The 27,229-nt window shown below is 41.3% G+C and overlaps 1 protein-coding gene across 1 annotated transcript; it reads left to right on the top strand.

Annotated features, from left to right (window-relative positions):
- Positions 1-1,481: 1,481 nt before the first annotated feature.
- Positions 1,482-25,986, top strand: RNF169 (ring finger protein 169). Its single transcript, XM_081798850.1, has 3 exons — positions 1,482-1,814; positions 19,090-19,189; positions 19,799-25,986. Exons 1-3 carry the CDS (start codon positions 1,747-1,749, stop codon positions 20,981-20,983), a joined length of 1,353 nt encoding a protein of 450 aa, XP_081654976.1. The 5' UTR covers positions 1,482-1,746; the 3' UTR covers positions 20,984-25,986.
- The last annotated feature ends 1,243 nt before the right edge of the window (positions 25,987-27,229 follow it).

A 27,229-nucleotide genomic window follows, 5' to 3' on the forward strand; every position in this document is an offset into this window, starting at 1 on the left:
TGGTGATTCCCCATTTCCTATGGAATTAAATGAAAATTCTTTACCCCAACATTCAGGTCCTTAGTATTGTTCTAACTGATCTTCCCATCCTTACTCATGCCCCCAAATTCTAGGGAACAGAGCTGTTTGTGTTCCCCCAAATATATAACTTTATGCTTTTCCTCCTTAGAGTCTTTGCTGTTGCATTTTCATCTAATTGAAATGCCACACTGCTTACCTGTTGAAAGGCTATTCATCTCTCCATACCCAGTGCAAAAGCAGTCACCTTCCTGGAACCTATAGGAATTCCTCAGTTGTTTCTCCACTCCTACCATCTACTCTCTCCCCTCCCAAGTTTGTAAATTTACAGGACTTATTTCTTTCTCCATTACATTATGCTTGTGTATTTGTGTTTCTCTACTAGATTTATAAGTTTGTTGAGTAAGGGAAATGTGTCCTAGCTATTTTAAAATCTCCCACAGTATCTTGTATATCACAAGTGTTTGATTCATGTTTATCAAGTTGAATTCAAATGGAGGGAGGAAAGTGCTTATTCTAGAGGAAGATATTACCATCTGTTGTTATCAGTTTGGAGTGGAAATAAAATGGACATGACAACTTATGATTTGTTATGGTACAGTTAATACCAATAACAGTGTGAATTATTGGAAAACAATTGGTATAACAGTTACAGTCATAGCAAAGAGATATGCTATGAAAAGTTGCTCATCATCCAACAACTTAGAGACAACCCTTATGAACATTTTGGTAACTGTCTTTCTGGACTTCTTTTCTAAGTGCATATAAAGAAACTTCAAATGTAAACTGAAAGACTCAAAAAGAGTCTAAAAATGAAGGTAACTGAATGAGTATCAACATGTTGGAAAAAGCTTGACTCTAGGGGTATTTAGAAGTCCTCGCAGAGAAAGTGGCATATAAGATGCCCCTGAAGGGCCAATGAGTATTTTTTAGGCAGAGAATGTGGAATAGGAGTTACAGGCAAAGGGAATAGCATGCCCAGAAGAGAGGCTTTGAAAGGCTATGATGGTACACGGAGAGTAGAGTAATAGGTTATATCTGTGTGCTTGATAGTATGGTAGGATTAGAGGGAAGAAAGGCTGACGAGAGCAGTAAGTAGATGATTGCAACAGTCCAGGCAGAAGAGGATGAGAATCTAAGGCAAGGCAATGTCAGTGAGTATACATGGGAAGGGTTAGATCTGAACGCATTTTAGGAGTAGAGTGGAACAGGCATGGAGGCAGCTTGGAGATGGACACTCTGGATTGAAGTCCTAGTGTTAGCTACTTACTAACTCCACAGTCTTAGGCACATTAACTATTCTGAGCCTCAGTTTGCCACCGGGAGAAGACAGGTCATCCTTTCTTAATAGGGCGCAAATGAAATATAATATCGAGAAGTATTGGGTGTATTCAGAACCTCCATGACTCTGAAGAAAGGGAAAGGAGAGAGTCAGAGAAGACATCGAGGCTTCTAGCTGGGTTGGTAGTGGGGCTTAGAGAAGAAAAGAGTGAATTGAATTTTGGATATATTAAGTTTGAGCTACATTTGGGATACCCAGATCAGGATCTCCAAGAGGCAGTTGGAAACATGGGTGCTCCCTGAGAGACAGGACGTACAATAGCTGTGAAACAATAACTTTGGGAGAGTCCATGGGCACACCAAAAAGACAGTGTTGTCTCCCTTGTCTCCTGCCAGTGTCCTGCGCGCCTCTCAGATTCAGAGAACGAAGAACCTTCCCGAGGCAAGATGACACAGACCCATCGCTCGGCATTTGTTTCTAAGAACAACTCCTACTCCTTAGCTTTCCTGGCAGGGTAAGAGACTGATACTGAATTCAGTTGCGATTCTTTCGTTTTGGAGTATGAGACTAAAGGGACTTGGGTGGGGAGCAAAAGTGTTTGTTGCAGCCACTTTTCGGGGAGGTGGGAAAGGGGGAACGATGTGGGAATTGGTTTTCAAATATCCATTAGGAACAAAGGGCTGATCTAAAAGTGATTTTTACCGATTTCTGGTGTCCTCAGGGTAGGATTATGCTAATTTCTGTGCTGCGAAGTGTGACCTTTTTATCCTTGGAGGGAACCACAAAGACAGCTTCTGCAAACAATATCCATCCATTCTCTCTGTGGACTTTTTTTTCTTGGTAGGAAGTGAGGCCAGAGTCATTTTATTTTCAATGCCTACAACTAAAATATATCTTGAATAGATTTCAGGAGGGCAAACTGAAAGGTTTTTAAGACCCTTGTCAAGGAATCTCTTGATCCTTTAGACTTTGCAGGCTGTGGGGAGGAAAGGAGGGAGAGGAAATGGATGGATGTTGGATGATGGAGGGAATAATGAAGGGACTAGGTGCAAGGAAAAAGGAAAGAAGGAGGAAGGATGGAAGGAAAAAGAGGAGAGAGGGAAGGAAGGAAGGAAGAGGGGAAGAGGGATACATAAATAGGAGGAAGGGAAGAAGAAGTGGAGGAGGGATGGTAGGAAGGAATCATTTATTCAGCAGACATTCTGTGAACAGCTACTATGTGCCATGCTCTCTGTTTTAATATAAAATGAAAAAACGTCATCTTATGCCATTGTGTTGTCTGTTTCTGGTTAAAGCTGGCATTACTCACCCTTATATCTGGGGTTCCTTTCCTCCTTCCCAGCAGTCCCATAAGGTAGATCTCTCTTTTTTGCTGCCCCTGTAGACATACACCTATTTATTTTATTCTTTTATTTTGAGGCTTTTTATTGCTAATCACTAATAAATGTGACCCCAAAAAGCTTCCAACTTAAGAATGTTATAAAGTACGAACTATTGTGATCCCTGATGTCGTTTTTATATCTGAATCTTTTTTGTATGTGTTCTTTTGGAGCAGTCTGATTTTCCTGTTATTTCTGAGAGTAACATTCACTAACCGCCCACCTTCCCTTAAATGCCTCCCCTTCTCTAGGTAATGGTAACTCCTTCTTCCAGGAAGGCTCTTTCCTGGAGTATTTATTCATTCATTTGACATTTGTTTAGTGGTCACTGTATTGTAGCCACTTAGGTTTGATTGATGTAATCAGAACCCAATAAGTAAGATGTAAGCCAGCATACTTTCCATTTATGGTAAAGATTAAACTCTTAACGTTGTGCATATGAACTTGAACTGAAGATGCCCTCTAAAGTTAAAAAATTCAAGATTGCTTGACTAAGAATTTTTCAGCTGCTGATTGTATATATGGAGCTCCCCCCATTTATAGCAGGCATATTTTAATGATTACGAGAGAGATCTACTGACAAGAGAAAAAGATCATATCATTAATTCCAATGAAGTCACAAGAAATACTCCCTAAAGCAAATAAATGTTGCTTTTAGGCAGTCTGTGATTAATTAAAATCTCATAATTTGAAATGACTTGGAAAAAAGAGAACTATTTATTAAAATCCAAATATGATGCCGAGGCCAAATTGCCTCAATTAGTTATCACCAATTCCAATCTCTACTCTTACAAATTCGTTCTTATAAAGGAGGTAGCAGGTTAATATGTTGTTACTTAGAAATGCCTAGCAAGGAACTTAGAAAATTCTTTTTAAAGGGTAAAACATAAAGCCCTTACGGAGGGGTTTGCTTTTTTAAATTTAAATTTAAATTTTTAAAAAAGATTTATTTATTTAAGAGAGAGAGAGAGCATGAGCAGGAGGGACAGAGGGAGAGGGAGAGAGATTCTCTCCCTCTGCTTGTGCTCTCTGCTGAGCACAGAGCCTGATGCAGGGCTTAATTCCACGATCTTGAGATCACGACCCAAGCCAAAACCAAGAGTTGGATGCCCAACCGACTGTGCCACCCAGGTGCCCTGGGGTTTGCTTTTAATTATGTGTGGTTCTGGAATCTCTGTAATACATCTTCTTTTCCTGCTCCTTGGCCCACTCTTGCCCTTACTCTGTATCATTGAGCCACAATGGGACTACTTTATAGGAGAAGAGTCACATAACATTTTACTATTAATGAGTGTTTGCAATTTGTCTTACACATTTCAGCATTCATTTTTTCCAAATATCCAAGGTTGTGGACTGAGTTCAGTTATTAGTACAGTTATTAGAACAATTCATTGGATTTGGTTGGTAGGCATATCTTTTTAGGACATAGTTTGCTGATGTCATGGAAACCTTAGGTTGGAAAATCGATTATGGTAATACTGTGAATTGCCTCTCTTATGTAGTCAACAGGTTTTTTCCTTAGATAAGAAAATATTTAAATTTCAGTTCCAAAGAATACTTAGAAAAACAATATGGACTTGTTTTTGTTTTGTTGTTGTTGTTTTATTTTTTTTTTAAAGATTTTTTTAAAATTTATTTTTTAACAGAGAGAGAGACAGTGAGAGAGGGAACACAAGCAGGGAGAGTGGGAAAGGGAGAAGCAGGCTTCCCGCCGAGCAGGGAGCCCAATGTGGGGCTCGATCCCAGGACTCTGGGATCATGACCTGAGCCGAAGGCAGACGCTTAACGACTGAGCCACTCAGGCGCCCTGTTGTTGTTGTTTTAAAGATTTGTTTATTTATTTGAGAGAGAGAGAGACAGCACAAGCAGAGGGAGAGGCAGAGGGAGAGGGAGAAGCAGACTCCCCGCTGAGCCGGGAGCCCGACACAGGGCTCAATCCCAGGACCTGGAGATCATGACCTGAGCCGAAGGCAGATGCTCAACCATCTGAGCCATCCAGGTGCCTCCAATATGGACTTGTTAATGCTGAAATTGTTGCCAGGTGAATTGGGGAGACTCTCTGAGGCCCTAAGGCCTTGACCCAGCCCATCCCAAAGATGTTGCTGAAGGCTCTTGGTCTCCTTGCAAGAAAGAATTCAAGGATAGACCAGACACAACAGTTGAGTGTGCAAGTAGGAAAGTTCATGAAAATGAGAGTCCACTGTTGAGATATGAGAGCAGGCAAGCTCAAGGAGAGCGCACCCTGGGGTTGGGTTTCTGTCTTTTATTGACAGTTGTTCACTACAGGGTGGAATACTTATTCCTTGGGGAGGGGATTTCTTGGGAGCAGTGTTTCATACCTTTTCTCTTTACTTGGTCAGGATCTCTGGCCTTCTTTTCTTGGGCCCATCTGGTTTGATCTGGCTTCTATGGCTTTGTTTTTGGAGCCAGCCAGGATGGGTCTCTAACTTTCCCTGATAGCGGCAGTGAGCCATCACTCACTCACACACACACACACACACACACACACACACACACACACCCCTCTTGGCTGGCCTGTTAAAGCCTGACTAACTGCCTACTCTAACACAATGGGATGTAGCTTATGGATATATTAAAAAATAATTAGTATGGTGATGGTTGCACAACAATGTGACTGTAAACTTCAAATGGTTAAAGTGATGGCTTTTATGTTATATATATTTTTCCACATTAAAAAAAGTATTAGCATTTTTAATAGTTTTTAGATATTTCAAATGCCTTTTTTTCCATGTGTTAAGCAACAACAAAAGAATAGGTTTTCTCCGTAAGTTCTTTTCCTCAAGAGAGGTCATATGTAAAAGCTTTGGAAGTTGTTGCAACTGTATTTAAATAAAATCAATCTGCATTTGTTTTACTTATCTACTTCATAAATGTTTCTTTCTTAAGCCCAAAGGCATAGAGGTAAGAATGAGTAGGCCTGATAGGATGGTTATTTTGGAAGGAATCCATTAATCGACTCTGGCTGTAAGTCTTGCGAACAACCCAGTCTCTCTTTATATGAAAAATTCAAAGCAAAGAGGGCTTTAAAGCACTATTCCTAAAATTGTACAGTCCTATTGAAAATGAAACGTCTCTCGAGTAGGCAGATAGAGTAATAGTTAATCCAAGATCATTCCTAAGTTAATCACAAAATATATGTTAATTGAAAAAAGTGAACTTGAACCATAAGATACATCATTGTAAAGTTAAACTTTTATTTGATATATTGAGAAACTGGTTTGTTTGTTCACATTTATTTCCCTTCACTCCTCATTCCTTTCTTCCTCACTAGAATCAAACAAAAAACCTGGTTGCAGATTCTTCCAAAAGCTCAGCCTAGAAAAACTTTCTCTGTTGAGGTGTGTCTTTTCAAAAGGCTACATGACCACTTTCATTTTCCTCTTTGCTTTTGCTATCAGGAGGTTTAGAATTAGGGTTTTTAGTTCAGTCATCATGACTTTCCAACATGGCCTATAATTTAAAACAACAACAACAACAACAAACTTTGGTTTACTTTTTCCATATTTATTATTTAATGTGATCTCTATCCTCCATTAAGGCTGAGTCTTTATGTATTTTTGCAGTAAGTCACTATGGATTTTTCTTGGAAATAGGGCATAATCATAAAAAGGGATATAATTCAACCATCTATCCTCTTTCCAGTTTAAAAAATGAAAAAAAAAAAAAAGACAGTAATGCAGTGTTCCCTGTATTGCCATTCCATACAAAATCATATCTTACGTAAATGGCGCTTAGCAAGATTTCTGGCACATGGTAAGTTCAGTGACTATTACTGCCACTCTATATTCTTTTAGAATGTGGACCCTTAGAGCTGAAAAGGATCTTAAATATTATCTTAACTAATTCTTTTGTTTTATTGATGAGAAAACTAAAGCCTGGAGAGAGAAGATGGTTTGCCAAATCTCAGATAGCTAGAATAGTAGGGATCTGAGTTAGAATAGTTAGGGGCTCTTTCCACTCTACCCCAGTGTCCCCCATCTCCTTCGTATAGACCCCTCTGCCACCTCTGCCTGTCTTCCCACTGGACTTTAAATTCTTTGCAAGCAGGAACAGCATCTTGTTCACCTTTATAGTTGCAATGCTTAGGGAGGCGCCTGGCCTATGGGGGGGAGGCTCAATAAATACTTGGGGAATGTTTGAATAAGATAGATCTTGTGCCTTTGGGTGGATTAAACTGGAATTTTGTCAGAATCCATTGTCAAACTTGCAGCATAGGAGGGCGGGCTCTGGGAGCTGTATAGAGGAACAGACTGGCTGGTGGCTGTTTTATAGACTAGATTCCATAGGATTAATTTGGGATATGGGGAGTCTAGTGACCACAGTGATAAGGCTCATATATTTTAAAGTTGCTTTTAGCATTCTAATGCATTAACAACAGCTTATGGTGATACTTTTTATAGATTCTATAAAAGAAAAATGTTTCCCACTGAGTAGTAATTCAGTCTTAATTAAGTAGAAATGAACCACATTATTTAGTTTTCATTATTTTGTCCTCATTATTTCGTCCAAATACTTTAAGCCTGAGGCTATGGTTCAGAGTGGGACACATCAAAAGAGACCTAAGGTGTTTACTATAAGGTGTGTTGGAGGAGAGATAGAGACAACGACTGACAGATTCAGCAATATTAAATGCATGCCCAGTCAGTGTTGGAGTAAATTAAAATATGCAGACTTGTCCCTCTTCCTTAAAATGAACCAATGAAAATACAGATGCTTTCAGGTAACAGATACCAAACAGACACACGAGTGATATGATATTGGAGGACTAGCTCTAGAATTGATGAAAGGAGGCAAAGCCAGAGAGGTGGGGATGGGGAGGCTAGTCTAGGGAGATGATGGGGAAGTAGCAGTGTGAGCTCCAGTAAACTCAATTGTTCCCTTTCTGTCTCATCTATGTAAAATGCAGGTTGTTATGGCGATCTGCCGGGCAGGGATTTTTACTGGGTGGTTTCTTAGGATTTTTTCGACCTCTAAAAGTGAAGCATCTAGAATTAGCTTAAAGTAGAGTTTTAAAGAGTGGAGAGAATGAAGCCATGGCATGAAAAGAAAGGGGTTGAGGGTAGTTGGAAAGTTCTGTAAAAATCTAAGGATTAGACTTAGCAAGTTGTGTGTGGGGAGTAGTCCAACAGTAGCCATGAGGGAGAGGAGACTGAGAAAGAAAGATGAGGTAGTGAGTTATAAGAAGCCACAGACTTGGTGACGGCCTGGGGCATGTCCTGTGCTCATGTGTGTGTGTGTGTGTGTGTGTGTGTGTGTGTGTGTGTTGGGGAGAGATAAAGGAATTGAAACAAATCAAGCAGATAGCCTGGTTATTAAGAGGACAAATCTTGTTAAAAGTCGTGGAATCTGGTTGAAAAAGGAAGCTAGCTTAAGGAGAAGTGATGTGGAACTTAGGGAGAGGGGCAGGATTTATAGGTGTCAGTAATCTCTCTGCTATACCAGGACAGAAATACCTGCTAGTTTTCAGAGGGCGGGTTGTTGAGTTGTCGGGCTCTGCGTCAGGGGAACTAGCTTTTTTCTAGTGCTTCCTGTCATGTTGATGAATGTAAAGTACTCACATTAGTTCTCACATTAATCCTACAAGTTTTATAATACTATTCCCATTTTGCAGCTAAGGAACATGCAGTTCAAAGACGTTAAGTAACTCACCCATGAGCTTCTCACCTCATTAGAGTGACAGAGATGGAACTGAACTCAGGTCTCTCTTTATTTCAAACCTATGCACTTTCTCATCAAACCATTGTCAGAACCCTTGTGACCAAAGGGAGGGCTCATACACGCAGGCTAGGGGCTAGAAGGAGGCTCCTCTCCAGCCTTTAGCTTCTTGGTGGAACTTAGCTCTACCTGACCTGAGAGTTTAATTAAAAAACTAATGTGGTTTGGGTATGTGAGAGTGATGATTGAACAGTTGAGAGTATGAGCTATCTAGTGTTTTGTATCCTGTATTGCCATTTGAAAACCCTTTAAGCAGTGTTTTATAAGCATTAAATCTTCTTGCTTTCCAGCTGCATGTTTATACTGGTTGCCTCTCCTTTTCTTTGTTTGTAAGTCAGATTCATTGTGGTTGTGGGTATTTTTAGCCTAACTCTGCATCCCAGAAACCATCTGGTCTCTTGGCAATGGAAATTTTAAGCCAGTTGCCTTTCAGACAATGCTGCTTTCTCTTGTTTATGACTTCATTATGTGTTTGGAAGAGAGAGGTTCCCTAGATGTGCTGGGTCTGTTCTATGGCAGAGTAGAGTAGAATGTAAGATCAATATGCTGTGGTAGAAAGAGCCCAGGCTTAGAATCATAGAGATACGGGTTTAAATCTTGGCTTCACAACTGTGTGACCTTGGAAGATCACTTCCCTCAGTTCTTTGTAAAATGAGGATGATGATGCTTATCTCATAGGGTTTCTGTATGTATTAAATGAGATATAATATATTTAAAGCAGCTCAGTGCCTGACAGATATTACATTCCTAATAAATGTTGAAGTTTTCTTTTTTTCATAAGGAGGAGAGAAGTGTTTCTGTGCATATTTTTGTTCATTTATAAGAAATTTATTAAATATATCCACTATGTCTTAGGGTTTGAGGGTACAGAAATAGATGTGTACAAAGTAGTGAGAGTAGGGCACCTGGGTGGCTCAGTCGGTTAAGCGACTGCCTTCGGCTCAGGTCATGATCCTGGAGTCGCGAGATCGAGTCCCGCATCGGGCTCCCTGCTCGGCAGGGAGTCTGCTTCTCCCTCTGACCCTCCTCCCTCTCATGCTCTCTCTATCTCATTCTCTCTGTCTCAAATAAATAAATAAAATCTTTTAAAAAAAAAAATTTAAAAAAAAAAACAACAAAAAAAACCCAAAGTAGTGAGAGTAGTTACTTCTTTTATTTTTTATTTTTATTTTTATTTTTTTAAAGATTTTATTTATTTATTTGAGAGAGAGAGAATGAGAGAGAGCACATGAGAGGGGGGAGGGTCAGAGGGAGAAGCAGACTCCCCGCCGAGCAGGGAGCCCGATGCGGGACTTGATCCAGGGACTCCAGGATCATGACCTGAGCAGAAGGCAGTCGCCCAACCAACTGAGCCACCCAGGCGCCCTTCTTTTATTTTTTCGTGAAGATGTTGTTTGAGTTCTTCCAACCCTAAAAATATTATCAAGTTCACTAGTCTTGACTATTCTCAGCCAGTATTTTGAAGCCTCTTATCTTGACCAAATACTACAATAATAATATGTTTATGGCTATAAGATGTTTTTACCATCATGATTTTTGTGGCTTTTCATGTAACAATAACAATGTAAAAGGGAGAGAATAGAGTTATATAGAAGAAAGCTTTTGTATGCTATTGAAATTGAATTGATACTAATTTTAAAATAGATTGTTGTAAATTAAGATGTTAATTGTAATCCCCATAGCAATCACTAGGAAATAACTACAACATATTTAGTAAAGGAATAAGAAGAGACTCAAAATGGTACACAGGAAATGTCTAACACAAAAGAAGGCATTAATGGAGAATCGAGGAACAAAAAAGGTATAGGACATATAGAAAACAAATGGCAAAATGGCAGAAGTAAGTCCTTCCTTATCAGTAATTACATTAAATGTAAATAACTTAAACTCTCCAAATAAAAGAGAGATTGGTAGAATGGATTTAAAAAAAAACATCCAAATAGGGGCGCGTGGGTGGCTTGGTTTGTTAAGTGTCTGACTCTTGGTTTTGGCTCAGGTCATGATCAGGGTTGTGAGATTGAGCCCTGTGTCAGGCTCTGCACTGAGCATGAAGCCTGCTTAAAACTCTCTCTCTCCCTCTGCCTCTCCCCTTCACTCTGTCTCTCAAAAAAAAAAAAAAAAGAAAAAATCCAAATATATGCTGAGACTCCCTTTAGATCCAAAGACAAAAATAGGTTGAAAATGAAAGGATAGAGAAAGATATTGTATGCACACAGTGACCAAAAGAGAACTGGCTGGAGTAGCTAAACTAATAGCAGACAATGTAGACTTTAGGACAAAATTATTACAAGAGACAAGACAGGCATTGTATAATGATGAAAATGTCAATCTCTTAATAAGATACAACCATTATATGGGGCACCTGGCTAACTCAGTCAGTAGAGCATGTGACTCTTGATTTCTGGGTCATGAGTTTGAGTCCCACGTTGGGTGTAGAGATTACTTAAAAAAAGAAGAAGATATAAACATTGTAAACACATATACACCTAAAAATAGATGCACAAAATATATGAAGCAAAAACTGACAGAACTGAAGGGAATAGTAGACATTTTAATGATAATAGTTGGAGACTTTAATACCCACTTTCAATAATGGATGTAATATACAGATGAAAGGTAAACAAGGATATAGAAGACTTGCACAATACTATATATCAAATAGACTTACCATATATAAAGCACTCTACCCCACAACAGCAGAACACACATTTTATTATAGTATACATGGAACATTCTCCAGAATAGTCCATATGTTATACTTTAAAATAAGTCTCAATAAATTTTAAAAGATTGGGATAATACAAAATATCTTTTTTTGACCACAATAGAATGAAGCTATAAGTCAATAACAGAAGGAAAATTGAAAAATTCACAAATGTGTCGATATTAAACAATACATTTTTAAAAAACCAATGGATCAAAAAAGAAATCACAAGAGAAATTAGAAAATACCTTGAGAGGAATGAAAATGAAACCCACCATACTAAACCTGTTGGAATGCAGTAAAAATAGTTCTTAGAGGGAAATTTATAGCTTTAAAGACCTACATTTAAAATGAAGAAAAATCTCAAATAAATAACCAGATCTTCATCTGTGGATCCTCCCACCTGACTCACAGGCACTCCCAGCACTTCACACACTTCATTCACACCTCCACCCTGTAGCCCATTTCCTGTACATATTCCCAGTGGCTGTGAGAACGAGTATTGATGACTAGTGAGCATGTGTAGAAAGCCAGTCAGACTCTGTGGGCAAAGGAGAGACCACAAACTTGAGCTTTAGTGCCACCCTTGGAAAAGCAAAAGGGAGGCTGTCAGCACTTGACCTGGTATGTTGCAGATCAAGACAAGTCATACAAGCTTAAGAATTCTGCCACAAGAGGGAGCAAGAAGCAAGGAGCAAGCCTCAGAATCCCTACCAAGGCTGATGGAAGATATTTCTCTCCCAAAGACAATTAATGAAGACTGGAGGAAGTGACTGCTACTTTAGATGTGAAGATAGCAATGCAAAATGTCAAGGGGGAACATGAAAAATCAAGGAAATATGACACCTTCAAAAGATCATAATAATTTTCCAGTAATGGATCCCAAAGACATGAAGATCTGTGATATACCCAATAAAGAGTTCAACATAGCTGTTTTCAGGAAGCTCAGTGAGCTATAAGGAAAACACAGAAAGACAATTCAACTCAATCAGGACAACAGTACAGTAAAAAAAGAAATATAAGTTTAACAAAGAGAAATCTTAAGGAAGAACCAAAAGAAAATTCTTGAGCTGAAGAATAAGTGAATGAAAAGAAAAACGCAATGGAGAGCATCAATAGCAGAATGGGGGTGCCTGGGTGGCTCAGTCATTAAGCGTCTGCCTTCGGCTCAGGTCATGATCCCCAGGGTCCTGGGATCGAGCCCTGCATTGGGCTCCCTGCTCGGCCGGGAAGCCTGCTGCTCCCTCTCCCACTCCCTCTGCTTGTGTTCCCTCTCTTGCTGTGTCTCTCTCTGTCAAATAAATAAATAAAAATCTTAAAAAAAAAAAAGCAGAATGGATTAAGCAGAAGAAAGGAGAATGAGAAAGAGTGAAGAAAGCCAATACGATCTGTGGGTTACCTTCAAAAGAAACAATTTGTGAATTATTAGAGTTCTAGAAGGAGAAGAGTAGGAGAGGGAGAAGGGAGTAGAAAAGTTATTTAAAGAAGTAAGAACTGCTCAAATTTGGGGGAGAGGCTTGGATATCTATGTTTAGGAAGCTCATAGGTCACCAAACAAACTCAAAGAGATTCTCACCAAATTAGAAAGCAAGAAGTACAGTTGTCTTTGTTTGCAGATGATATGATCTTATATATAGAAAATCCTAAAGACCACTGAAAAACTGTTAGAGCTAATCAATGAATTCAGTAATGTTGCTGGATACAAAATTAGTATACAGAAGTCACTTATGTTTCTACACACTAACAATGGAATATCTGAAAAAGAAAGAAAACAGCCCCAGGACACCTGGGTGGCTCAGTCAGTTAGGTATCTGACTCTTGATTTTGGCTCAAGTCATGATCTCAGGGTTGTGAGATCAAGCTCTGCCTTGGGCTTCACGCTCCGTGGGGAGTCTGATTGAGAATCTCTCTCTCCCTCTCCCTCTGCCCCCCCAACTCTCTCTCTCTCTAATCTATAAATCTTAAAAAAAAGAAATAAAACAGCCCTATTCACCATAGCATCCAAAAAATAAAATACATGGGAATAAATTTAGCCAAGAAGGTGAAAGATCTGTATATTGAAAACTGTAAGACGTTGATGGAAGAAATTGCAGACACAAATAAATGGAGAGCTATCCTGTGTTTATGGATCAGAGGAATTAATAATAAAAAATCCATACTACTCAAAACCATCTATATCAATGCAATCCCTATCAATATTCCAATGACCTTTTGCATAGAAATAGCAAAAACAACCCGAAAATTTGTATGGAACCATGAAAGACCCCAAATAGCCTTTGTTCTTGAGAAGAAACAAAGTTGAAGGCATCACACTTCCTGACTTCAGACTATATTACAAAGCTGTATTAATCAAAACAGTATGGTATGGCATAAAAATAGACCAAAGAAATAGAATTGAGAGCCCTGAAATAAACCAGTGCATGCATGGTCAGCTAATACTAGACGAGGGAGTCAAAAATATTCAATGGAGAAAGCACAGTCTCTTCAATAAATGGTATTAGGAAACCTGCATAATTACATGCAGAAGAATGATATTGGACCCCTATTTTACACCACTCACAAAAACTAATTTGTAATAGATTAAATACTTAAACATGAGACCTGAAAGTGTAAAACTCCTAGAAGAAACATAGGTGAAGAGCTCCTTGACATTGGTCTTGGCAATGATTTTTTGGATATGACACTAAAAGCACAAACAACAAAAGCAAAAAAGGAAATAAGTGGGGCTAAAACTAAAAGTCCTTTTCACAGCAAAAATCAACAAAATGAAAAGGCAACCTGAGGGATGGGAGAGAATATTTGTCAGTCATCTGTCAGATAAGGGGTTAATATCCAGAATATTTAAGGAACTCATACAATTCAATAGCACACACACACACAAACAACAATAACTAAAAAACCCCAAACAACCCAATTGAAAAATCAGCAGAGGAACTAAACAGACATTTTTCCAAAGAAGACATATACATGGCCAACAGGGGGCGCCTGGGTGGCTCAGTCGGTTGAGCGTCTCGTCTGCCTTCAGCTCAGGTCATGGTCCCAGGGTCCTGGGATCGAGCCCCACTTCGGGCTCCCTGCTCAGAGGGGAGCCTGACCCTCCCTCTCCCTTTGCTACTCTTCCTGCTTGGCCTCTCCCATTCTCTCTCAAATAAATAAAATGTTAAAAAAAAAAAAAAAGATAAATGGCCAATAGGTACATGAAAAGATGCTCAATATCACTAATCATCAGGGAAATGCAAATCAAAATCACAGATATTACCTCACACCTGTTAGAAGGGCTATTATCCTCAAGAGAATAAGAGATAAGTATTGGTGAGGATGTGGAGAAAAGGGAACCCATGTGTACTGCTGGTGGGAATGCAAACTGGTACAGCCAGTATGGAAAACAGTATGGAGTTTCCTCAAAAAATGAAAATCCAGCAATCCCACTTCTGGGTATATATCCAAAGGAATGAAATTAGGATCTCCAAGAGCTATATGCACTCCCATGTTAATTGCAACATTATTCACAATAGCTAAGCTATGGAAACACTCGAAGTGTCCTTCTGTGGATGGATAGATAAGGAAAATGTGGTGTCCACACACACACACACACACACACAGTGGAATATCATTCAGCTATGAGAAAGAAGGAAATTCTGCCATTTGCAGCAACACGGATGGACCTTGAGGACATTATGCTAAGTGAAATAAGAGAGAAGATGCACACTGTACGATATCACTTAAATGTGGAATCTTAAAAAATTCAAATATTAAAAACAGAAAGGAGAAACATGGTTGCCAGAGGGTGGAGGAAATGGGGAGATGTTGGTCAAAGGATTCAAACTTCCAGTTGTAAGTTCTGGGCATCTTACGTGCAGCATGGTAATTATAGTTAACAATACTGTATTATATACTTGAAAGCTGCTTTCAAGGATACTTGGAAGTTAAATGATCTCAGCACAAAAAAGAGATGGTAATTATATGAGGTGTTAACCCTACTATGGTAATCATCTCAAAATACATGAGTATATCAGAACAACACATTGTACACTTTACGTGTATACAATATTATATGTCAATTATATCTCATAAAGCTGGAAAAAAAGAAAAAGCATCCAGATTGCAAAGGAAGAAGTAAAACTATCTCAGTTCACAGATGACATGATATTATTCATAGGAAATCCTAAAAATAATAGAATTTTGAAAAAACTAAAGCTAATAAATTTAGCAAAGTTGCAAAACACAAGATCACCACATAAAAATCAGTTACATTTCTATACTATTAGCAATGAGCAATCCGAAAATGTAATTAGGAAAGCAGTTCCATTTACAATAGCATCAAAAAGAATAGAATAGTTATGAATAATTTTAACCAAGGAGGTGTAAGACTTACACACTGAAAACTGCAAAACATTGTTGAAATAGTTGAAGAAGACTTAAATGAAAGGAAAGACCTTCTGTGTTCATGGATTAGAAGACTTAACATTGTTAAGATGGCAATATTTCCCTTGGGGGCGCCTGGGTCGCTCAGTTGTTAAGCATCTGCCTTCGGCTCAGGTCATGATCCCAGGGTCCTGGGATCAAGCCCTGCATTGGGCTCTCTGCTCCGCTGGAAGCCTGCGTCTCATTCTCCCACTCCTCCTGCTTGTGTTCCTGCTCTCGCTATCTCTCTCTGTCAAATAAATAAATAAAATCTTAAAAAAATAAAAAAATAAAAAAAATAAAGATGGCAATATTCCCCAACTTGTTTTCCAGATTCACTGCAATACCTATTAAAATTACAGTCTCCTTTTTTGCAGAAATGAGCAAGCTGATACGAAAATTCACATATGGAATTGCAGAGGATCTTAAACAGCCAAAACAATCTTGAAAAAGATCAAGAGTAGAGGAGTCACACTTCCTGATTTCAAAATTTACGGCAAAGCAATCAAGTGTGATATTGAAATAGGGGTAGATATATCAGTCGGTGGAACAGAATTGGGAGTCCAGAAATAAACCCATATGTCAGTTGATTTTCAATAAGGGTACCAAGAAACTATTCAGTGGGGGAAAGAATAGTCTCTTCACATCGGGTGCTGGGACCACAACTGGATATCCACATGCTAAATAAAGAATGAAGTTGGACCCCAACCTCACACCAAATACAACAGAGAAGTCAAATTGGATCAGATACCTAAATGTAAGGGCTAAAACTATACAACTCTTAGAAGGAAACGCTTGGAGAGTTTAGCTGTACAATTACTGCTCTCATAGCACTTCTGTGACATGTATGGTGGACTTCAGTGACTGGCTGCTCCCGTGGGTCAAGATTATCTTTCATCAGTCTGTCTCTCATGCTTTGCATGGAGTTGGTGCTCAGTAGAGTCGGCTGACCAAGCGAATGGAAGAGACAGTGACAGTGTCAGCCATACCGAGGTTTGCCAAAAAGATTTTAAATGGTCAGAAACTACTTCGGGTGTCTTTGTTGTGTGCTCCAGTCTGCAAGTACAGGTTTCCTCTCCGGGCCTTTCCTTTCTCCTTTCATTTCTCCAAAATGGAGTTTAGGGGCCATGTGAAGAGGTTCTCCCCAGCAATAGGTAACTGCTATTTGTACATCTGATAATTTGGGCATGTAGCCAGCATCTTTAAATTTGACTCTGCTACTGCTGCCAGTATGGATATGTAGCCTGTTTTTAAAAATTGTATTAAGCTCATTCTTAATTGTGGAATATTTGGACCTTGAAGTATATAGGTACAGCCTCAGTTTGAACACCTCTAATGACATGGAGCTCAGTATCTCCCAAGGCAGCTATCCGTGAACTGCTCTAATGAAAGTTAAAAAGTTCTTTCTTATGTTGATCAGAAAATCTTTTTCTCTAAGTGTCTACTGTTTCTCCAAGGAATGATGCCAAACAAGTCATACATTTGAAATAGTAAGGCTTTCTCTTTCAGCCCTATGTTGATTCCTCCTGACCCAAAGTATATGTTGTTCACGCCAGCATTTTAATCTGTCATCCAGTTTACTTCTGGGTGGTTTACTACACTGACAGTTTGTGTGAGTTCTGGAAATGCAAATGAATTTCAGTACTATTCCAGGTAAAATACAAACCAAGCTGATTTTTAAGCAGCTGCCTTTAGAGAGTGATGTTGAAGTTTCTGAACTATTCCAAAATACATTTCCCACTAGATAGTACAATGCTCACATTATTTGCTTAGGTTCAGTGTTGAGTTTTCTTGGTCAAGTTTAGACATATGATGCAGGTTGGCCACCGTATTCTCCTGTTGATACTGGGGCATAGATTAGATCAGCAGACTGGAACCATATAGCAAAGTGATGTGGTCAGGAGACATAGGATGAGAGGGTTTTGAATGGGAAAAATAGCACAGAAATATTGGATTAGAAGCCACTGTGGGCAGATAGGACCGGCCTTTGCTAGAGATGTGGGGAGAGGAGAGACACCCTGGAAATGCACCTTGTTTCCTCCTTTGTAAGTTTTCTGAGCTAATCCTGGCATAGTGAAACTTTAAAAAAAGTAAATCTTGGGGCGCCTGGGTGGCTCGGTCAGTTAAGCATCTGCCTTCAGCTCAGGTTGTGATCCCAGAGTCCTGGGATCGAGCCCCGCATCGGGCTCTCTGCTCAGCAGGGAGTCTGCTTCTCCCTCTGCCTGTCACTCTGCCTACTTGTGCGCACACTCTCTCTCTCTGTCAAATAAATAAATAAAATCCTTAAAAAATAAAAATTTAAAAAAAAAGTAAATCTTTTGCTACAAAAGAGTAGCTATGATGATGTATTTCATTCTAAAGCTAAATAGAATCATTCAAGGAAATAATTTCTGCTTGGGATCATCCGCATCCACCTTGACTTCTGGCAAATTCTTATTTACCCTTCAAACTACATGTGCCACAGGGAGGCTTTTCCAACCCTGCTCTCACTCCATCCCAGGTAATTCATAACTCCCTCTTTTATGCCATACTGTCTCCTAGACATACTTTTTTGTTATTGTACCATTTCACTGTATTATATTGAATTATTTATTTGTCTGCCCCACTGGACTCTGATTCCTTGAAGACCCTAAACTACGTCTCATTTTTCTCCATATTGCCAGTGCCCAGATGGTGCTCCTCAGTAACTGGCATATAGTAAGTGTGTGATAAATGCTTGTTGAATAGAGTTGCAGCAAAGGTAAAGTAACAGCTGTACACATTGGTAAAAGCATTATTCTCACTGGACGTGTATTAGGCACAAATTGGAGAGTAGGAAACAAAGGTGAATAATAAGATAATCACAAATTCAAAAAAAAAAATTCCTACAGACCCCCTTGTCAATGGGGTAGGTAACAGTCACCTGCATATAATTCTTACACAGTAAGATTAATGCTATCATATGGGTACTGTGGGTTTGGATTGGGTTATAAAGTTATAATGTTGCATGCATAAACAAAAAAACCATGTGTTCCTGAAATCTCTTAAATTACCAGGATTTAGGCCTTTGGAAACTCAAATGTAATGAGTTAAGGAAGAGACTGCATTTAATTTTGACTCCCTACATAAAAATTGAGTGCACTGCTATGTATTTCGGAAGTCCTTTTGTTTCATGGCTGCCTTAGATTGCTTGAGGAGACATTTGGGCCTAATAAAAGGAAAAAATTTGTTGTTTGTAAAGGGAATTTTAACACTGGATCCAACCTATTAAAGAAGGTGAATTATCCCTACATCTCTCTAAGCATGAGTGAAACAGCCATTGGCCTTTTATCATTTAAGCAGGGTCTAGTTTGGAAACAAAGGCTTAAACCAAATGTCCTCTCTGGAGCACTTTTCCTTTTTTGACAGGATTTGTTCTTAGAACGTGTTTTGTTAATAAACTGATTCATTTCCTATTGTAGTTGCCCAGGGGAATCGTCTTTCTTGGCAGGTGGCTTTGAAAGTACAGAAGAGATTGTCATTCTTTTTCCTTAGTTGGTATATGGGCTACTTTTGACTCTTGGACTTGTGTTTACTTATTTATTTAGGAACCTAAATTCCAAGGTGGAAAGGAGTCAGAGCTGCAGTGACACTGCTCAAGACAGAGTGAAGAGCAGACTCAGAGCAGCCCCGACCAGCAAAACCAAGGTACACCTCAGACACGGGCTTCTGGAGCCCTCCGCGCCCATCTGGTGGCTCCTTGCACACGGCCATAAAAGGAACTATTCCAGATGGGCAGAGGCACAGTGGGTCCGAGGCATTCTAATTATGTTGGAGAAGTTTGCAAATAGATGTGAAGGAAGAGAGTTTGAATTAGTAGCGAAGGGTGGAATGAGGACCAGTAGAAGAACTTCTTTGAAAGTTCTAGATGAGTTTTTTTTCCCCTATAGGTTTTCTTTTCCTTTCCTTTCCTTTTTTTCTTTTCCCTTCTGTTCCCTTCCTATTCTTTCTTTTTCTTTTAAAATTAAATTCAGTTAATTAACATGTAGTGTGTTATTAGTTTCAGAGGTAGAGTTCAGTGATTTATCAGTCTTATTCCCTATAGGTTTTCAGTTTTATTAATTGTTTCAGGTGTGTAGGAATTTCTGCAGATGGTGTGCATTCTAGGTTAGGGATTTTCCCATTTCTTAGGCTCCCATCACCCTTGATCCCTTTTCTTAGCCTTCCCCTGCTATCCTTCTACCATCTTGAAGGAACTGTGAAGAGAAAAAAATATGTCTATATGTATGTCTATAGAATCTTTTTAACCTCTCTTAGGTTACGGCTATGGCCCCAGCCTCCAACCCCATCATCGGCGTCCTCCTGTCCACCCAGAACAACCGTTGCCTCTCAGCCCCTGACTTAACGGTCGAAAAACGTCTCCCCTTCAGCTCCCTCTCATCCTTGGCTTCCCTGCATAAGCCAGAACGCTCCATCAGTCCGGAGAGCAACGACAGCATCTCCGAGGAACTAAACCATTTCAAGCCCATTGTCTGCTCACCGTGTACTCCTCCCAAGAGACTCCCCGATGGCCGAGTGCTCAGTCCCCTCATCATCAAATCAACACCCCGCAACCTCAGCAGAAGCCTGCAGAAGCAGACTTCTTACGAGGCTAGTCCCAGGATCCTCAAAAAGTGGGAACAGATCTTTCAGGAGCGGCAGATCAAAAAGACCCTTTCGAAAGCCACCCTCACCTCCCTGGCTCCAGAAACAGCGGAAGACTTAGTAGTGTCCGAGGTGACCCATTCTAGCAAGGAAAAACCGCCTCTGGCTTTACAGACAAGACTGGCGGGGGGTCAGGCCCTCTCTGAGTGGGCCGGACCCACCCCCACCGACCTCGATTATGTCCCCTCCATTAGCCAAACTAAAGGCGAACAGGGCAGCGAGAGTAAAAGGAGCCCTGAGATCCCATCGGAAATGTGCTGCTCTTCAGAACCCCGAGGGGGAGCCAGTGGGACTTCTTCGGAGAAGGAGCAGGAGGAAGGGCCGGGGCGCACCCCTGAGGCCAAGTTAGACAAAACCTGTATGAGCACAACCGTGAACATCCCAGTGGCTAATTCAGTGCTGCCCCAAAATAGTGTTCTGGGCGGGGCCCTCAAAACGAAGAAGCAGCTGAAGACGGCGAATCATTTTGATCTGCCCAATGGTGTGCTGGCGGACAGCCTAGGTGAGGAGCCCCTTCCTTCCTTGCGCCGGGGCCGGAAAAGGCACTGTAAGACCAAGCACTTGGAACAAAACGGCTCCCTTAAGAAGCTGCGGCAAAGCGGTGGGGAGGCGGGCCCGGCCGCCCGGGCCCTGGGCCTGCGGGAGATGGAGCAGAAGCTGCAGCAGGAGGAGGAGGACCGGCGGCTGGCCCTGCAGCTGCAGCGCATGTTCGACAACGAGAGGCGGACCGGGAGTCGGCGGAAAGGGAGCGTGGATCAGTATCTCCTAAGGTCCAGCAACGTGGCCGGGGCCAAGTAGCGCCCCAGGAACATGTGGCCTGTTTTTAAGAGGTCTGTGGGCCTGATCATTTATCCTGAAGAGCTGAGTGTTCTCACTTTGGGTTTCTTTTCATGGCAAAACACTGTCTGCTATGGTTCTGAGAGGTTCCAGGGCCTTTGTGGTCTCTGTCCAAGGGCACTATGTCTCTGCCTCCCGGTGACCACGGCCAGAAGCACTCCTCACCCCTAAGTGACCCACCCCTGAGGGCTTCTGGGCCAAATCTGGCAACACCCACTTGGAACGAGATTCAGGAGCACAGGGGCCAGAGTTAGAGATGGTAGAGGAGACAGGGGATACCTTCTGAAACTGACAGACCTCCTGACTTCTTTCAACAGGGTCTTATTTTAAATCAGCCTTGCAGATAAAAGGGAGTTCCCTCTTTCTCAGAGAAGTGGGTCAGTGTCGCTCTTTGGCAGATCCAAGAAGATCATGTTGCCCCTTCTCCTTCCCTGTGCCACAAGTAAATATACCTAATGAAATCAGTTGAGTTTACCGTCCTACAAAAGTTAATTTACCTTCCCTGTGTAAAAAGTAACATCGGATTAATGCGCTGTCTAGTCGACAGACCAACTTCACGGTCAGTGTTCAGTTTGGTCTTCCCAGGAGCACTAACACGTAAGTGGTTATCAGCGCCGTTTTCGATGATGATGGAACTGCAGGGCGGACGTTCAGGTCCCGTCATTCACTAAGTGGCGTAGCCCAGACTGACTGTCGGGGCTCCTGACAACAGATCCCAGAGATTTTCCACACTAGCAGGTTGAACAGGTTGCTGTAATGGACAGCAGCCCAAGGGCATGCCACGCACGGGAGCCCAGGGAAAGCTGGCTGAGCATTTGAATACTGATTGTGTAAAATCCATAGGCAGATAATTGAGATCGATGGGAACTATATAAATAAATACTATGCAGTTATCCACCCTGCTCCCCGCCCCCACCACAGTTTACAGCCTTCTGTTTTCTGGGGGGTGGAGGGGGCTTCCGCCCTGTGAGACAAATTATAGCTGAACTTCGTTATTACTCTCCACATGTCCAAGGGTTATCTGCAACGTTGATCTAAAATCCCAAAAATTTGCCCAGAAGTCAGGCAAGAGCAATGCTGAAACTCCATACTATGGAAACAAGGTATCTAGCTGGATGCAGCTGGTAAATTCAGTCCCATGGACCTTTGGGGTTTATTTTCCTTAGGAGCTGACACCATGTGTCTTTTGCATCCCTGGTGGTGCTTGGTGCTTCTGCCCGTCTGGGCTCATTGGGAATAGGGATTAAGAGATGATTTTAGGGAATCTCAGATGGGCTGGCATTCCCTGTGCATGTACGAGCTGTTACTATAAAGTCATGTGACTGGCATTTCAACAAAGGTTTTAGAGCTTATGTATCCCAGTGTACGTTGTCCCCCTTGAGTGACTCCAGCAGGATACTGCATAGCTTTTCCAATGATGTTGCCGTTGGCAAAAACATTTCTGGAACTGTCCTCAACGTCTAGAAACATCTAGAAATATAAACTCCTAAAATGTTAGAATTGGAAGGGACCTTAATGGTCATCTTTTCCAACCTCCTCCTCTTACTAAGGCAGAAACTAAGACCCAGAACGGTGACTCACCTGATCACTAGGGATTTACCAGATCACCTTTTGATTCCTCTCAGGAGAATTTTGCCCCCTCTTCTCGGGGCAGATCTTTACTCTTTTGTGGTTACAGGAGGGAGAATTTTAAGTCTGAAACTAGTCAGAAGCTGTTTGAAGCCTCTAGAAGAGAAGGTCGGGCCAGAGGGCTTCAGAGTTACAAACGAGTTGTAGCTGTCAAGCAGTCGGAGTCATTTCCTCATGCTGCTCAGGAACAGCTCCCGGGGAGAAGTTCCAGAGATGTCGTAAGCATTTTGGTCCTCACTGAGATGTGTGGAACCTCCTCGGTGACTGCTTTGGTGGGAGGGTCCCTCACTTGAATGTATGTGTTCTGTGTTCTGTGTGTCTGTGTGCGTGCACACATGCAGATGTGTGTTTAAAACACATGCATCCGTCCCATTCCTCTGTATTCACACCACTTCGGTTCCAGGCCCTGCCAGCCACACAGGCCTCCACAGGCTGCTGGACGGTCGGTCCCCAGGATAGCAGAGCTGGTGCTGGTCTGCGGAGGAAGGGGAGGGTGACTCACTGAAGGCCCTTAGAGAAAGCCTCAGTTCCTGCCATTTCCTAGAGCTGCTCGTTGGTCTGAGCGAACATCCCTGGGAGGCTCATCCGCTCGGTGGTAGCAAAGAAGCTTCTTTTTTCCACTTGCCGCCTTTTGTCTAGGTCTCCAGTCATTTGAAAAACACGTTTCAGTTGGAACTGGTTTTTGGTTTTGGAGAAAAGATAAATATTTTTAATAGAAAAAGATATATATTTTAAATATTTCCCCGAAGTCATACTTTTGTTTTAAGGAGTTGCATAGCAGTAGCAAGGAATTTTAGGTTCAGGTGCAGAGTGCAAAGCTCCCTCCTGTGAAGTGAGTATTGCAAACGCCAGATCCAGCTTGCTGACTTTCCCCCTTGCACCTCCTGTTGTGTCTAGAGGGGCCCTGACAGTTGTTCTGCAGACTTCCGGCCGAGCAGTAGTCCTTGCTGTGGAGGCAAAGCAGTTTAGGTTAAGGAGCGACAGGGCTTACCCTCTCATCTGCTTGGCTTTGGAGGAGGAAAAAACCACTAAGGTATTATCTGTATTTTAAAATGCTTCCCGTACTTAACTAACACCTGAACACTTTCTCCTTCTGAAAAACGTCTGTGTCCTGTTGCTTGCTTGCTTGTGAAGTTTATCACAAATGGTGTTGTTGACATGAATTATTTGGAGAAAGAGAAAGACAGGAAGGGAAAACAGAGTGATGGGGAGGGTTGGTGAGGGAGAACGAGAGAGCCGCTATTTCACAAAACAGACATTTCTCACGAATCACTGGAATCTGATTCACCATACAAATTTCCCATGTCCTACGAGCTCTGCTCCTTGTGTATATGCATTCTGTGTGTGTGGTTTTTGTTTTTGTTTTTTTTTTATTAAAGGGGAAGTTAGGAGAAGTTGGAGGATGAAGGTCATTCTGTGGTGCCCTGAGAAGAGGGCTCTCAGCCCTTTTCCATAGAGTGGGGAAGACCTTTGGCAACATATTCGTGACCTATTGATTGTATCTGCTGGAAGGAGTCATCAGGGCCTGTTGGGTCAGTGTCAAATCAGGGGATTAAGCACCCAGCCCTTGGACCCTTTCATATAATTGCCTCTTTTTAAAAGGTTAATTCATCATGGCTGCAACTTCCCAGGAAAACCTTTTGTAAGTGGCTTCATTTCTTATTTTTTTAATTTAAGTTTTAGATTTTTGTCTGGAGGAAGAACTGGTGATGAATGCCTTCTGGTTTTCTTGGTTTTGGGTGTTTTTTTTGTTTTTGTTTTTGCTCATTTCCCCTAAAAGAAAAATGCCCTTAAGAGATTAAAGCTGCTTAATTAATTGCTGTCTGATTACAAAGTGACAGACTAAGATGGGAAGCTGCCACTGTGCTTGACTGGTGAAGCTGATGACCGAAGGCTGTGCTGTTCACCCTTTCTGTTCCGTTTAACAGACATTCCTGAGCTTCGAACTTGTGCCAACCTTGTACTGGGTCATGGAGATACAGGATGGAAAGGACAGTCCCCGCTCTTGAGGAGCTCAGTCTCTAATGGAATGTATTTGAATGTCTGTGTGGCTGGAGTTCTGCTTCTTCATAGTGACCATCTTGGATGGCCCCATCTAAGATACTGTCCAGCATCTGGCAGGCTGCCTTGAACATCTTAGACCCCTCCCATCAGTATTTCTGAATTTGATTGCAACACTGCTTTCCATTTCCTAAGTAATTTTACCAGAGGAGAATGAATTTTCTCCTCCACTGACACAGGACAATAATCTCTTCAGGAGAGCTTTTACATCAGTGCCAGGAAGTGAGGCAGGGTGTGGATCATTGACATGGGTAGAGGAGGCCCACATCCCAACTCCCTGACCTCCTCACCTCCTTCCCAACCAGACCTCTCACCACAGCTGGTAGCAACTTTTGGATTCCTTTTCCTTTTTTCTGCCTGGCTTTTCACTGAGATGGAAAACCAGCAGGAGAGGAAAGAAAGAAAAATTGAAGGCTGGATTATAATCATAAAATGCTATAGCTCGAAAGGGCATGGAAATCATTCAGATCAAATTTTTCCCACTTGCTGCCCGTTTTTTTCTAAGAAATAAGGAACGTGAGGTCCAGTGTCCTATGCCCTATTTTATACTGTAGTTTCCTAGGATCTAAATGGTCCGTTTAAATTACACACACACACACACACACACACACACAATTTACTAATGAGGACACCCAAATGATACAGGAGGCTTTTTGTTTTAATATTAGCTTTCTCTTTCAAATTTTTTGTTAGAATTAATACCTATATCCCCTGAACACACACCCAGATAGGGAAAACCCCACAATGTGACTAATGTGAATATGGAGTCTTGGGAAGTGATATATTTTTTGATTGGAATAGTCATCATTTTAACCACCAAGGGTTAAAACCCAGCCAGCCCTTCATTTTTCTTTGAAAAATCAAGAACTCCTTAGGGACTTAAATCTTTCTCAGCCAGCCTTTTCCCCATCAACCTATAGAGTGGTCTTTTGGCCTGGTTTTTAGAAGTAAGCATAGTTGCTTATAAATTCTTGTGAATCAGTGACAAAGCAGGTATTTTTTTCAGGGGGGGGATGTCGAGGAGATTCTAGGGAAAGCTGCGCTGAATAGCTTTTCCTCCAAAGATGATACAGAAAATGCATCTTTCACATGCTTGTTATCCACTGTAACTTTCTGAAAAAGATTGTTCTACAGAGAAAAGAGACATAAGCAGAGGTCACGACCAGCTTAGAGATTGGTTAAATTGAAGAAAAAGTGCCAAGACTGAACGTGCACATTGTTCTATGTATGATCAGTATTTTTATTCTTCCTAAGAAAAATATTTACACACTTTGCTTTGTGAGTAAATGCTTCCTTACTGTCTTGTTAATAAGGGTGGCAGGCTCCCTCTGCCTTTTCTGGGGTCTTTTATCAACTAGTTGGACAAAGCCGAGCTAAGGCCAGGCTTATTCGTCTTCTTCCCTCTCACTTAATTGGTAAAAACAGGCAATGCACTCCTCAAAGATCAAGCTGTTAGAGCTCAAGAGTAGCTGTTTGGGCCCTGGGTCTGGAGGGCAGTGGCCAGAGTCTCCCTGGGTGGCCCTGTGCACCCTCCAACTATGCCACCAATGGGAGCAGGGCCCCTTCCTCCGTCAGTGGGTCCAGCCCTTTGCCTGCAGCAGAACACTTAAACTCCTAAGGAGAGAATGGAGAACTACTCGAGGGAAAAAATTATCTTAAATGCCACCTAATGGTTTTGTTTTTGTTGTTTCTCCTGATGTGCTGTTTACTCTCAATTTGTACACACACAGTTGTCCTTAGGGCCTTTCCTCTTCTCACCTAGAAACAGAAAATGGGATGTATATTGGTTTCCAACCTGCTGTCTACATTAGAATTGGAGACGGGGCCTGGATCCTTGTGGACTGAGCTTCCTCTCCAACTCATCACCAACAGCATCTTGACAAAGAAAGACCCAGAACAGGGCAGGCCCTGTCAGGGATGCTTCTGCCAACAAAGAAACGGCACAGAATCAAACGGGACGATGTGCTGTTTGTTTAAACAGTACCAAAGTGCATTCTTCAGTGTATGTTTGCCTGCTTGAGGAGAGGCCCAAGTTGAGCACATAGTAAAGCAAACTCATGAAAGTGAATATTCTGTTTCTAGTCAAAGTCTTAACCTCTAGAGCGCAATCGCAGGCAAATCTGGGCTGAGACTAGGTGTGTTTGATTTTTGGAGCTATCTTTGCTCTGAGAGATGCCCCACTTTGGAATGTCTTGTTTTGGCATTCAGAATGGTGGGAGAAATTAGGAGGCGAGATGGGGTTTCCCTGGTGTGCTGTGTCTGAGGTCTAAGTTAAGAATGGTCTGTTCAACCATTCTGACTCCTAATGAAGGCATAAGAGTCTGAGAAAAGAACGGATGTACAGGATGAGACTATCCTTGCATATTGGGGCTATACTCAAAACATCTGATTTTTAAAATACCGGCTTTGGAAGCACTGCTCAAGAATTCATCAAAATCCCCTTGGTGTCCATTTCTCATCAAACACGGAACAAATGTATCGCTGTCCCATCTAAATGTGTAAAACCAATTTGAAGGA

The sequence above is a fragment of the Leptonychotes weddellii genome, chromosome 11 (assembly GCF_054177405.1).
Source record: "Leptonychotes weddellii isolate Sample4059 chromosome 11, ASM5417740v2, whole genome shotgun sequence".
Lineage (NCBI taxonomy): Eukaryota > Metazoa > Chordata > Mammalia > Carnivora > Phocidae > Leptonychotes > Leptonychotes weddellii.

Bases quoted from the DNA above. Each gene is read 5' to 3' on its own strand.
- RNF169 (XM_081798850.1), top strand. From the start codon at position 1,747: ATGACACAGACCCATCGCTCGGCATTTGTTTCTAAGAACAACTCCTAC. The intron at 1,815-19,089 runs GTAAGAGACTGA...TTATTTATTTAG, and splicing joins TCCTTAGCTTTCCTGGCAGG to GAACCTAAATTCCAAGGTGG. The intron at 19,190-19,798 runs GTACACCTCAGA...AACCTCTCTTAG, and splicing joins CCCCGACCAGCAAAACCAAG to GTTACGGCTATGGCCCCAGC.